At 46.8% G+C, this 12,630-nt stretch overlaps 1 protein-coding gene across 3 annotated transcripts in view; it reads left to right on the top strand.

The window, feature by feature from the left end:
- Positions 1-12,420, top strand: part of LOC121577572 (la-related protein 4-like) — a 39,026-nt gene extending 26,606 nt beyond the window's left edge. For 2 of the 3 annotated variants that reach the window (XM_041891294.1, XM_041891296.1), the window contains 10 exons: positions 6,069-6,122; positions 8,033-8,251; positions 8,936-9,042; positions 9,529-9,570; positions 10,109-10,363; positions 10,752-10,803; positions 10,914-11,078; positions 11,286-11,413; positions 11,534-11,756; positions 11,944-12,420. In XM_041891294.1, the coding sequence (XP_041747228.1) occupies positions 6,069-6,122; positions 8,033-8,251; positions 8,936-9,042; positions 9,529-9,570; positions 10,109-10,363; positions 10,752-10,803; positions 10,914-11,078; positions 11,286-11,413; positions 11,534-11,756; positions 11,944-12,327 (1,629 nt within the window). In that variant the 3' untranslated portion in view covers positions 12,328-12,420. The remainder of the gene's footprint in view (positions 1-6,068; positions 6,123-8,032; positions 8,252-8,935; positions 9,043-9,528; positions 9,571-10,108; positions 10,364-10,751; positions 10,804-10,913; positions 11,079-11,285; positions 11,414-11,533; positions 11,757-11,943) is intronic. The other variant, XM_041891295.1, reaches the window with a different exon arrangement.
- Positions 12,421-12,630: the final 210 nt, after the last annotated feature.

Raw genomic sequence — 12,630 nt, 5'->3', positions numbered from 1 at the left:
TCATTAAAAATCTCAATTTCCTCAATTTGTCTTTCATAGTTGACGTGTACCTATGATGAAAATTACAGGCCTCATCTTTTTAAGTGGGAGAACTTGCACAATTGGTGGCTGACTAAATACTTTTTTCCCCACTGTATACTGAACAAAAATATAAATGCCACATGTAAAGTGTTGGTCCCATGTTTCATGAGCAGAAAAAAGATCCTAGATATTTTCCATATGCACAAAAAGCTTATTTCTTGCAAATTTTGTGCACAAATTTGTTTACATCCCTGTTAGTAAGCATTTCTCCTTTGCCAAGATAATCCATCCACCTGACAGGTGTGGCTTATCAACATTTTACATTTTAGTCATTTGGCAGACGCTCTTATCCAGAGCGACTTACAGGAGCAATTAGGGTTAAGTGCCTTGCTCAAGGGCACATTTACGTCATTTAGCAGACACTCTTATCCAGAGCGACTACAAATTGGTGCATTCACCCTATAGCCAGTGGGATAACCACTTTACAATTTTATATATATATATTATTTTTTTTTGGGGGGGGGGGGTAGAAGGATTACTTTATCCTATCCCAGGTGTTCCTTAAAGAGGTGGGGTTTCAAATGTCTCTGGAAGGTGGTGAGTGACTCCGCTGTCCTGGCGTCGTGAGGGAGCTTGTTCCACCATTGGGGTGCCAGAGCAGCGAACAGTTTTGACTGGGCTGAGCGGGAACTATGCTTCCGCAGAGGAAGGGGGAGCCAGCAGGCCAGAGGTGGATGAACGCAATGCCCTCGTTTGGGTGTAGGGACTGATCAGAGCCTGAAGGTACGGAGGTGCCGTTCCCTCACTGCTCCATAGGCAAGCACCATGGTCTTGTAACGGATGCGAGCTTCAACTGGAAGCCAGTGGAGTGTGCGGAGGAGGGGGGTGACGTGAGAGAACTTGGGAAGGTTGAACACCAGACGGGCTGCGGCATTCTGGATGAGTTGTAGGGGTTTAATGGCACAGGCAGGGAGCCCAGCCAACAGCGAGTTGCAGTAATCCAGACGGGAGATGACAAGTGCCTGGATTAGGACCTGTGCCGCTTCCTGTGTAAGGCAGGGTCGTACTCTCCGAATGTTGTAGAGCATGAACCTGCAGGATCGGGTCACCGCCTTGATGTTAGCGGAGAACGACAGGGTGTTGTCCAGGGTCACGCCAAGGCTCTTCGCACTCTGGGAGGAGGACACAACGGAGTTGTCAACCGTGATGGCGAGATCATGGAACGGGCAGTCCTTCCCCGGGAGGAAGAGCAGCTCCGTCTTGCCAGGGTTCAGCTTGAGGTGGTGATCCGTCATCCATACTGATATGTCGGCCAGACATGCAGAGATGCGATTCGCCACCTGGTTATCAGAAGGGGGAAAGGAGAAGATTAGTTGTGTATCGTCAGCGTAGCAATGATAGGAGAGGCCATGTGAGGATATGACAGAGCCAAGTGACTTGGTGTATAGCGAGAAAAGGAGAGGGCCTAGAACTGAGCCCTGGGGACACCAGTGGTGAGAGCACGTGGTGCGGAGACAGCTTCTCGCCACGCCACTTGGTAGGAGCGACCGGTCAGGTAGGACGCAATCCAGGAGTGAGCCGCGCCGGAGATGCCCAGCTCGGAGAGGGTGGAGAGGAGGATCTGATGGTTCACTGTATCAAAGGCAGCAGACAGGTCTAGAAGGACAAGAGCAGAGGAGAGAGAGTTAGCTTTAGCAGTGCGGAGAGCCTCCGTGACACAGAGAAGAGCAGTCTCAGTTGAATGACCAGTCCTGAAACCTGACTGGTTTGGATCAAGAAGGTCATTCTGAGAGAGATAGCAAGAGAGTTGGCTAAAGACGGCACGCTCAATAGTTTTGGAAAGAAAAGAAAGAAGGGATACTGGTCTGTAGTTGTTGACATCAGTGGGATCGAGTGTTGGTTTTTTGAGAAGGGGTGCAACTCTCGCTCTCTTGAAGACGGAAGGGACATGGCCAGCGGTCAAGGATGAGTTGATCAGCGAGGTGAGGTAGGGGAGAAGGTCACCGGAGATGGTCTGGAGAAGAGAGGAGGGGATGGGGTCAAGCGGGCAGGTTGTTGGGCGGCCTGCAGTCACTAGTCGCAAGATTTTATCTGGAGAGAGAGGGGAGAAAGAAGTCAAAGCATAGGGTAGGGCAGTGTGAGCAGGACCAGCAGTGTCATTAGACTTAACAAACGAGGATCGGATGTCGTCAACCTTCTTTTCAAAGTGGTTGACAAAGTCATCCACAGAGAGGGAGGAGGGGGGGGGGGAGGATTCAGCAGTGAGGAGAATGTGGCAAAGATCTTCCTAGGGTTAGAGGCAGATGCTTGGAATTTAGAGTGGTAGAAAGTGGCCTTAGCAGCAGAAACAGATGAAGAAAATGTAGAGAGGAGGGAGTGAAAAGATGCCAGGTCGGCAGGGAGTTTAGTTTTCTTCCATTTCCGCTCAGCTGCCCGGAGCTCTGTTCTGTGAGCTCGCAATGAGTCATCAAGCCACGGAGCTGGAGGGGAGGACCGAGCCGGCCGGTAGGATAGGGGACACAGGGAGTCAAAGGATGCAGAAAGGGAGGAGAGGAGGGTTGAGGAGGCAGAATCAGGAGATTGGAGGGAGAAGGATTGAGCAGAGGGAAGAGATGATAGGATGGAAGAGGAGAGAGTAGTGGGAGAGAGAGAGCGAAGGTTGCGGCGCGCTGCTACCATCTGTGTAGGGGCGGAGTGAGTAGTGTTGGAGGAGAGCGAGAGAGAAAAGGATACAAAGTAGTGGTCGGAGACATGGAGGGGAGTTGCAGTGAGATTAGTAGAAGAGCAACATCTAGTAAAGATGAAGTCAAGCGTATTGCCTGCCTTGTGAGTGGGGGGGGATGGTGAGAGGGTGAGGTCAAAAGAGGAGAGGAGTGGAAAGAAGGAGGCAGAGAGAAATGAGTCAAATGTAGACGTAGGGAGGTTGAAATCCCCCAAAACTGTGAAGGGTGAGCCATCCTCAGGAAAGGAACTTATCAAGGCGTCAAGCTCATTGATGAACTCTCCAAGGGAACCTGGAGGGCGATAGATGACAAGGATATTAAGCTTAAATGGGCTAGTGACTGTGACAGCGTGGAATTCAAATAGACAAAGGAGATAGACAGATGGGTTAGGGGAAAAATTGAGAATGACCACTTGGGAGAGATGAGGATTCCTGTGCCACCACCCCTCTGACCAGATGCTCTCGGGGTATGCGAGAACACATGGTCAGACGAGGAGAGAGCAGTAGGAGTTGCAGTGTTTTCAGTGGTAATCCATGTTTCCGTCAGCGCCAGGAAGTCGAGGGACTGGAGGGTAGCATAGGCTGGGATGAAGTCAGCCTTGTTGGCGGCAGAACGGCAGTTCCAGAGGCTGCCTGAGACCTGGAACTCCAGGTGTGTGGTGCGTGCAGGGACCACCAGGTTAGAGAGGCAGCAGCCACGCGGTGTGAGGCGTTTGTGTAGCCTGTGCGGAGAGGAGAGAACAGGGATAGGCAGAGGCATAGTTGACAGGCTGCAGCAGATGGCTACAATAATGCAGAGGAGATCGGAATGAAATGAACTAAACATCTGGGAAAGGAGAGAGCAGGCCTCCCTCACCAAAAAAATAAATATATATATATATATATAACTCTCCCAACTTCCACCTCAGAAACTATAATTGTTTCACTGAACCACCCGAGTAAAACTCTCCCAACTTCCACTTTAGAAATTAGAATTGTTGTAAACTACAGCAGACTGTTATCAGTAGCTGTAATTAAGTACAGCAGCTACCAACCACCTAACGTTAATGCCTCGGATGAGGTTAGAAAAACAGCTGAATGGTAGCAGCTAGCTGGCTCAATCACAGGTACTCTTAAGCATGAAATAACATTGGAAACAATTAACCACAGTTGCAAAAAGTTACCAGTAGCTACCCGCTAGCTAGCTAGCTTTGTTGGTCCAAGTAGTGGGTAAGCTAACCTCGTGCTTCGCCGGGGTCTGCCGAATACAATACTTACCTACAATAATTACCTACAATAACCTTCAATAACTACCTGAGTAAGCTACCTATAATACCAAACTACAATACCTACCTACAATCTAAATACATGGTTTAAGCTTAACTCAACACCATATAAGAAGCCAAGCTTACCTTTCATAACGCAGCAATGATTAAACGTTGGGTAGCTAGCACAAAGATATTGTATTTAGCTACCACAGTACAGCCAGCTGGTAGTGTTGGCTGGCTAGCAATGGCTGCTGTGTTGACTTTGTTTGAAAAACGGCGTCGCTGCGAACGAATGTAGCTGGCTAAAAGGATATTGTTTTTAGTTGCTACCGTTGCTAATAGCTACTCGCCAGCTAATCCAGGAGGTGAGTTAGCTAGCTAGCTCGTGCTACACCCGGCACCGCCGAATACAAAAGTAACCTACAATAACTACACAACAGCTACCCACAACAGCCCACGATGCCTACCTATACTACTTAATAATATACAGCCCACGATGCCTACCTATAATACCTAACTACAATCTAAATACATAGTTTAAGCCTTACTCGACAAAGCCCAAGCTATGTATAAAGCCAAACTGGCAGACTGCAATCAGTAGCCGTAATTAAGTACAGCAGCTACCAACCACCTAACGTTAATGATAATGAGGTTAGAAAAACAGCTGAATGGTGACGGCTAGCTGGCTCAATCACAGGTACTCTTAAGCGTGAAATAACATTGGAAACAATTAACCACTGTTGCTAAAAGTTACCAGTAGCTACCCGCTAGCTAGCTAGCTAGCTAGCTTTGTTGGTCCAAGTAGTGGGTCAGCTAGCCTCGTGCTTAGCCGGGGTCCGCCGAATACAGTCCTTACCTACAATAATTACCTACAATAACTACCTGAGTAAACTACCTATAATACCTAACTACAATACCTACCTACAATCTAAATACATGGTTTAAGCTTTACTCAACACCATATAAGAAGCCAAGCTTACCTCCTGCTAGAGAAAACACAACCTCTCCCGACCTCTCCCGATCATCACTACCGTTGAAAGAAACGGATTAAACAGCATGGTCATTACACAGGTGCACCTTGTGCTGGGGACAATAAAAGGCCACTCTAAAATGTGCAGTTTTGTCACACAACAATGCCACAGATGTCTCAAATTTTGAGGGGGCGTGCAATTGATATGCTGACTACAGGAATGTCCCCCAGAGCTGTTGCTAGAGAATTGAATGTTCATTTCTCTACCATAAGCCGTCTCCAACGTCGTTTTAGAGAATTTGGCAGTACGTCCAACCGGCCTTGCAACTGCAGACCACTTGTAACTACGCCAGCCCAGGACTTCCACATCCGGCTTCCTCACCTGCGAGATCGTCTGAGACCAGTCACCCGGACAGCTGATGAAACGGAATAGTATTTCTGTCTGTAATAAAGCACTTTTGTGGAGAAAGTCATTTTGATTGGCTGGGCCTGGCTCCCCAGTGGGTGGGCCTTTGCCTTCCCAGGTCCACGCATGGCCTAGCCCCTGCCCAGTCATGTGAAATCCATAGATTATGGCCTAATGAATTTATTTCAATTGACTGATTTCCTTATATGAACTGTAACTCAGTAAAATCTTTGAAATTATTGCATGTTGCATTTTTATATTTTTGTTCAGTATAGTTTTACCAGCATAGTCAAAGGCTGTGTTTACACAGGCAACTGGTCTTTTGACCAACCAGATCAGCCCTGAAAAATATCTGATGTGATTGGTCAAAAGACCAATTCGTGGGCAAAAGATCAGAATTGGGCTGCCTGTTTCAATGCAGCCTAACCTGTTAATTGTTTGAATGTGGAGTGAGTGATGCACTTTAGAGTTGGACAGACTACTAATGAACTGATTTATTGTCGCCTGTTACAAATGAACAGGCAGGCCCCTGGTTTGTTACTTGGAGGCTCTTTTCTGTTTATGGGGTTGATGCTGCTGATGTCTGTGCAAGTTCTATATAAAATAAAAAGCTATTGAGACATGTAATCATATCTCCTACATGTGAAGGGGGATTGTCCAGCTGTCTCACAGTACTTAATTTTTCCTCTCCTACTTCCTCAGGCCCACAGATATCTAAGGGAAGAAGTGAAAACGTTTCAGGGAAATCCCATCATGGTGAGTACATGTACTGTTCCTTTCTCGTGAGACATGCTGCTTTTCTATGGAGCAATTTCAGTGCCAACAGAAAATGTATTTGAATTCAATATTTATGAATTTGTATTTAGATTTTGAATTCAATATTTGTGCATTTCTAATGCACATTGAATAATTTAATTCATAAATTGAACTTGTATTTCATGATTTGAAACTGAATAATTAATATTGCATTCAGTTTTAAAATTCAATTTAAGTGTAATTGAATATTTTAATTAAACATTTATATATTCAGTTTCAATATGGTCAATATTGCATTCATTATCTGTATTAAGTTGCCAAACTATAATTTTAAGTTGACCAAAGTTTCATATATTCAGCTTTGCAGATGCATTCAGATTCAGTTCTCTAAGTTCAGATTCAAAACCAGAGAAATCCTGGTACTTTGCCAGCAAGGAATGGTAGAAGAGAACAGACTCGAACACTGTGTTAAACGTGGAGAAAACAGCAATTTGGCCCCCATTGCAATTTAGTTGAATAACCCTTCTAAGGATAGCATTTACACTCCCTAATTAATCTTGCTCTTGTGACTGACTGGGTGTGAACCGGGTCTCCTGCATGTCACAAGACTGTTAGCCCACTTAGCTAAAGCCCATAGGGATGAGTACAGGAAGCTAACAAGTCTCCAGCAAGGTTACTCATCAAAAGGGCGAGAACCTTGGTTACATTTCACCCCCCCCCCCCATTGACCTCATACTCAGATCACAGCACCAATATAGCTGACTGGGTTCACTCAATTCAATTTCAAATCATGAAATAAAAGTTCAGTTTATGAATTCTGATTCTTTGTGTGCATTACAAATTCAAAAATATTAAATTCAAATTCAATATCTAAGTACAATATATTTTGGGACTGAAATCGCTCCATACTTTTCTTTGATCAGATAGAATTTGGTCAAGGGGGAGGCAATGCGTAACGTTAGTCAACTGTATAGCTCTGAGATCAGGTGATAGGAGTGGGGGGAAGCAGCACTGTGTGTAGACTACCTCAGTCAGACTGTTCTGGAGCCAGCTGTTATGAGGATAGGTCAGTGACTGACTTGTGAAGGGGTGTTGGTGTCTGATTGCTGGGAGCACGTGGCTGAGCTGTGGCTACACTACAGCAAGGTCACCTTGAGTTTGTGCCTACATAAGGGTCTGATAAGGAAGGAGTAAGTCCAGCCAGCAGTCTCTCTGTCTCCTCCTGTTCTAAACTGGTTTAAACTCAATCTCCACTCATCTCCCCCATTCAAGATGTTATGACATTGTCCACGTTTCATTCAACCACTCTTCTTTAGCAGTAGTTGTTGATTGCCAGTGTTGTCCTTCAATGTATTTGGCATAAGACATTCAGACTCAATTTCAAAGGGTTTTCATTAAGGTGGCTAACAATGTGAATTTGATTGGTGTGCTAAATGAAGTAGCTTAATGCATCAAACTGCAGAACTATGATTTGATTTGCCTGATGTTTAAGGACGGAAAAAGCTGTAACCCCGGTGATGATCAGTATCGCGCTTGGAAGGACCCAGGAGCGCTGTGGAGGGCTCTCTTCTTCATCTCTCTAAATCTGTATCCTCTCTAACCTTCCCTCCCTTTTTTCATCCTCCCTCTTCATCATCATCCTCCTCTCCCTCCGTCAGCACAGTGTGACTGACCTAATGACTGTAAGATGATGAGATCTGAGGGGAACAAGGCTCTGTTTCCTTCTCTGTGCATGGCAGTGAGGGGAGACAATGTGTAGGCTATGTAATGTGAATTCGTTTTTTTCTACTGTGCATTAATGTGTTAACATGTCATGTGTTCATACTCTCTACCTTTCCACCCCCTTTCCATTCCTTTACACATCTCCCTGTCCTACCTGACTCTCTCTGTCGCTCTCTCGCTCTGTCCAGGCTCGTATCAAGGCCATCAACACATTCTTTGCGAAGAATGGCTACCGTAGCGTACCGGACTCCAGTGTGTACAGCCAGCAGGGCCAGTCTCAGTCCCAGTACAGCTCTACACCCCTCTACATGCAGCAGGTGTACAGCCCCCAGCAGCAGTACCCACTCTACCCCCTGGTGCCCCCCACCTGGAACCCATCGCCTGCCCCTTACTTCGAGACCCCACTGGTGAGGCCCGGATTATTGTGGTTCCCTGTTGTAACTCGTATTGAATTAGATTTCGTACTGTTGTTCATTCCTAGGATGACGAGCCCCTCCAGAGTGTGTTGGTTGGTTATCATGGGTACAGAAGTGTTGGGTATACCTGTAGGTACTCAAGTTTGAGATGTAATTGCATGATCATTCTGAACAAAGGAGTTGTTTAGCAAATGGCTCCTTTAAATAAAAAACCTCTGACCCAATGATGACAAAAAACATGCATAGAGGGGGTTCAGGCTGGGAGACAAGCCACTCTGGGTTCATCTATGCCCCCAAATCCTCCTTTCTCCCTCCTTCCCCTTATTTTACCCCTCCCCTTCTCCGAATTGGTGCGTCTCCACAGTTGACCCCAGTGAGAGATAAGATTATGAGATCTGAGGGTCTGTATTGGTGATTTAGGAATGGTGGACGTCATCCTCAACATGTTCTGTCCTGTTCAGACCCATATGAATATACCCCGCGTCAGCTGTAACACACACCCTTCACATTGCACTCTGGGGTCAGAGTGGGCATGACATTTAGTAATGTAGAACTGGCAGGATCAGCTGGTCTTGTAAGAGCTATATCATTAAACTGAGGTGATTTAACCTTTGTCATTGACTGGCTACACTGATTGATTGTGGGCGGCCATTTTGTTTTCTTATTTTCCTCCAGGCCCCGTTCCCCAACAGTGGCTTTGTGAACGGCTTCAGCACCCCTGGGAACTACAAGACTGGCAACAGTCCCCTGGGCCTCGGACGACCGCCCTTCAACAGAAACCGGTAGGCGTTTTCTCTCAGGGCAAGAACCCCCATCCGGCTCGAACGTAAGGCTTTATTAGATGGCTTTGACCCAATGATGACAAATCAATGCGCATAGAGGTGCTTCAAGCTGTGGGATGAAGGATTTTGGGTTTCTCTCTCCTCCCTCTTACCTTTCTTTCACTCAAACTCTCTCTTCTCTCCCCCCCAAAGTCACTAGTCTCTACACTTGACCCGATGAGCGTTAAGATTATGAGATCTGAGGGTTCAAACTGGTCTTATTTAGCCATCCAAAGTGGACCAGTGAATTCATCCACAGCCTTACAACATTAGATTCTGTTTAAAAAAGCCAGTTTGACTAGCACCAGGATGGTTGTTGTAATTGATCAGACACTGATTTAGTGCACATATGGTATTTATGTTCATGAACAAATTAAGACCATTTTTAGTTTTTGGGGCTCTGCTGTCATAAATAACTGGTTGTCTCTTACTCCCCCCGTCCCACAGTGTCCCCCTCTATTCTAGAAAGAATGTAATCAATGCCTTCAGGTATAAGCAATCAGATATCAATCATGTCATCAGTTAATGCTCCCCCACACCCTCATTTCATCCAGTCTCATTCTAAAACATACACGTTAGCAAGCTACGATGTTAATGCCGATTTAAACCATCCATGTAATGCTACATTGTGGTGTCCTTTGGAACTGTGGTGAATGGCAACCCTCAACTGATATTTGAGATAGCTAGCGTAGCTGACAGATGACGCTATGATGCTCAGGGATTCAATTTAAGTTTGCTGTTTGAATATAAGATCCAGCAAGTTCATTACCATCAGCTTGTGCTGAGCAAACCAAAACCATTCCCTTAGTATTCTATACAGTAGCATATTTACAATCCCCTCCATCCACCATCTTAATGTTTAATGTCCTGTCTTCATCATCCTCTGTCTGCATGAATCATACTGGAACCGCTCTAGTTGTTTTGTGATCATGTGATTGTATCTTTAGACTGAACAATAGATGGCATTTATGTCTGAGTGATTTGAGACTGTTAAATTGATATGACTGACTGATCTTCCTTTCCTCAGGAACCACGCGAAGAGCCAGCCCCGGCCGTGTGATGAGGCCTCTCCTCCCTCTGTTACCCCTGTATCCCCCCTGGTGGACGGCCTGTCTGGCCCCTCCAGCGCTCTTCCTCCCCGGACGGCAGGGGCTCCCCTGGGCAGCACCCCCGAGCCTGGCCCTGCGCCCCCCTCCCTCACCTCCCTCACCATCAGGGACACCCTCCCACTGGTTGCAGAGGGGATGCCCAATGGAGACCTGGGCATTGCTGGCAGGGGCAGGTCAGTCCGACCAGAGCCCCTTCATACATACACACACCCCACAACCTGCTCATACATGAAATGACATGTCCCTGTTGGGCTTTATCAGATGGCTTTGACCCAATGATGACAAATCGATGCGCATAGAGGTGATTCAAGCTAAGTGATGAAGACTTTGGGGTTTTCCTTTCTTTCACTCCTCTCTCTCGCTCTCTCTCGCGCTCACTCTATCCCCCACAAAGTCACTAGTCTCTACACTTGACCCAATGAGCGGTAAGATTATGAGATCTGAGGGTTCAAACATGTCTTATTTGGCCATCCAAAGCCTTCCCAACAAACAATTACATTTTACATTTTGGCTTATGATCATCTCTGTGCTCTGTGTGTGTAACATGTTTGTCTGTTGTAGGAGAGGCAGCTACAGAGGGATGCGGAGGAGGAGAGAGGACGAGAGGATCACGGTCAGTTTAATTTCCTCTATCCCATGTTTAGTGTGGTTTATACACCCTATCCCACCCACGTGGAGTTGGATTAAAGGTCAAATGTGTGTCTTCTGTGTTTTGGTTTTCAGAGGCCCATCCCTCTGAGCGAGATAAAGGTTCCACAGCCCAAGTTTGATCTGGCTGCCTCCAACTTCCCTCCGTTGCCGGGGTGTGTGGTCAGCACGCAGGGAGAGCCTGTGCTAGAGACTCGCATGTCTGATGTGGTTCGAGGCCTGAAGGTGACCAGCGACAAGGTGAGGAAAAACCCCATTTGTTTTGTTCCCTCCTGACCACTTGACGTGACAAGAAGAAGTGTTCTATAATAACTAGGTCTGCGTTTTTGTCTGGTCCGGCACTTAATCCCACCTGTTACATCCCTCTTACACTGTAGTTACTCTCTCAGACAAATGTCATGTTATTCACCCCTCTAAGTCAACTATGTCCATCTCTCTTATTTCCAGCCTGATGTGAGTAAGGAGTCTGTGGCCCCTCCTGCTAGTGCCCAGAAGGAGACTGTGAGTGTGCCCAGTCCTGTCACGCCGGCCCCCAAACCCCCCACCCCTCCGGTCGTGGAGCCCCCTGTTCCAAGGTATGGTTTACATCTGGCTTACAGCTACAAAGATGTGCTGTAGGGATTTTGATGATCCAATATGATGTGACTGTTGGAAATAAACCTTATTGGTAACCTTTTCCTCTTCTGTCTGTGCAGTGTTGCTCATCCGGTGAAAAAAGTAGAGAAGGCTGAGCCTCATGTCCAAAAGGAGATGACTCCAACCCCCGCACCACCCTCTTCTCTGCCAACCCCCACACCACCCTCTTCTCTGCCAACCCCCTCACAGCCCGCCGCTGCTACCAAACCCACCCCTACGCCCACCCACAGTCAGTCCATCTCCACGGCAACACCAGTCCCCGCCACTACCACACCTGCACCGGTAAGACTTCACTCACTGCCTGGCGGATTTCACTGGATACATAATGCATTGGATAGAATGTTGTCAGTTAACATATCTGGTTAAAAAAGAGATCAATGAAGAGATTGATGTAAGGTTGGATGCCTATTTTCTCTCCTCCCCTATTATCTTTCCTGTCTATCTACCATCTATCCATCCATCCAACCAGGAGTCAAGGAAACTGAGCTATGCTGAGATGTGCAAGCGGCCAGCCACCCAGCCCCCAGAGCCAAGCACCTTCCCAAAACCTCCCACCTCCTCAGCCAGCCAACCCCTGCGGGAGCTGCGGGTCAACAAGGCCGACGAGCCCGCCGCCTCCTCCAGCAGCAATGGGGATAGGTCGGAGAAACCAGAGCGGTCTGGAGAAGGCCGGCCCCACCGTGACCCACTGGGCTCATACTGTGGGGTCAATGGCCCTGCCCGATCCGGAGGGATGGGCCTAAAGTACCGGGATCAGCAGAGAGGTGCGTCCATGAGCCGACGCATCTCCCCCCAGGGCTGGGCCAGACGGAGTGGGAAGGAACAGAACATTCCCCCCCGGTCACCAAAGTAGTTTAAACAACAACCAACAGACTAACAGGAAAACAAACAGAAATCTATATAAATATATATGTGTATGTATACGTATGTGTGTGTGTGTGTGTGTGTGTATATATATATATGTATATGTGTGTGTGTATGTATATAGATGCATCTATATACATATGTGTGTATATATACAGTGAGGGAAAAAGTATTTGATCCCCTGCTGATTTTGTACGTTTGCCCACTGACAGACATGATCAGTCTAATTTTAATGGTAGGTTTATTTGAACAGTGAGACAGAATAACAACAACAAAATCCAGAAAAACGCAT

Source organism: Coregonus clupeaformis, chromosome 12 (genome assembly GCF_020615455.1).
Source record: "Coregonus clupeaformis isolate EN_2021a chromosome 12, ASM2061545v1, whole genome shotgun sequence".
Classification (NCBI taxonomy): Eukaryota; Metazoa; Chordata; class Actinopteri; order Salmoniformes; family Salmonidae; genus Coregonus; species Coregonus clupeaformis.
Note: the sequence above shows the minus strand (reverse complement) of the source record. Positions and strands in the feature narration are given on the sequence as shown.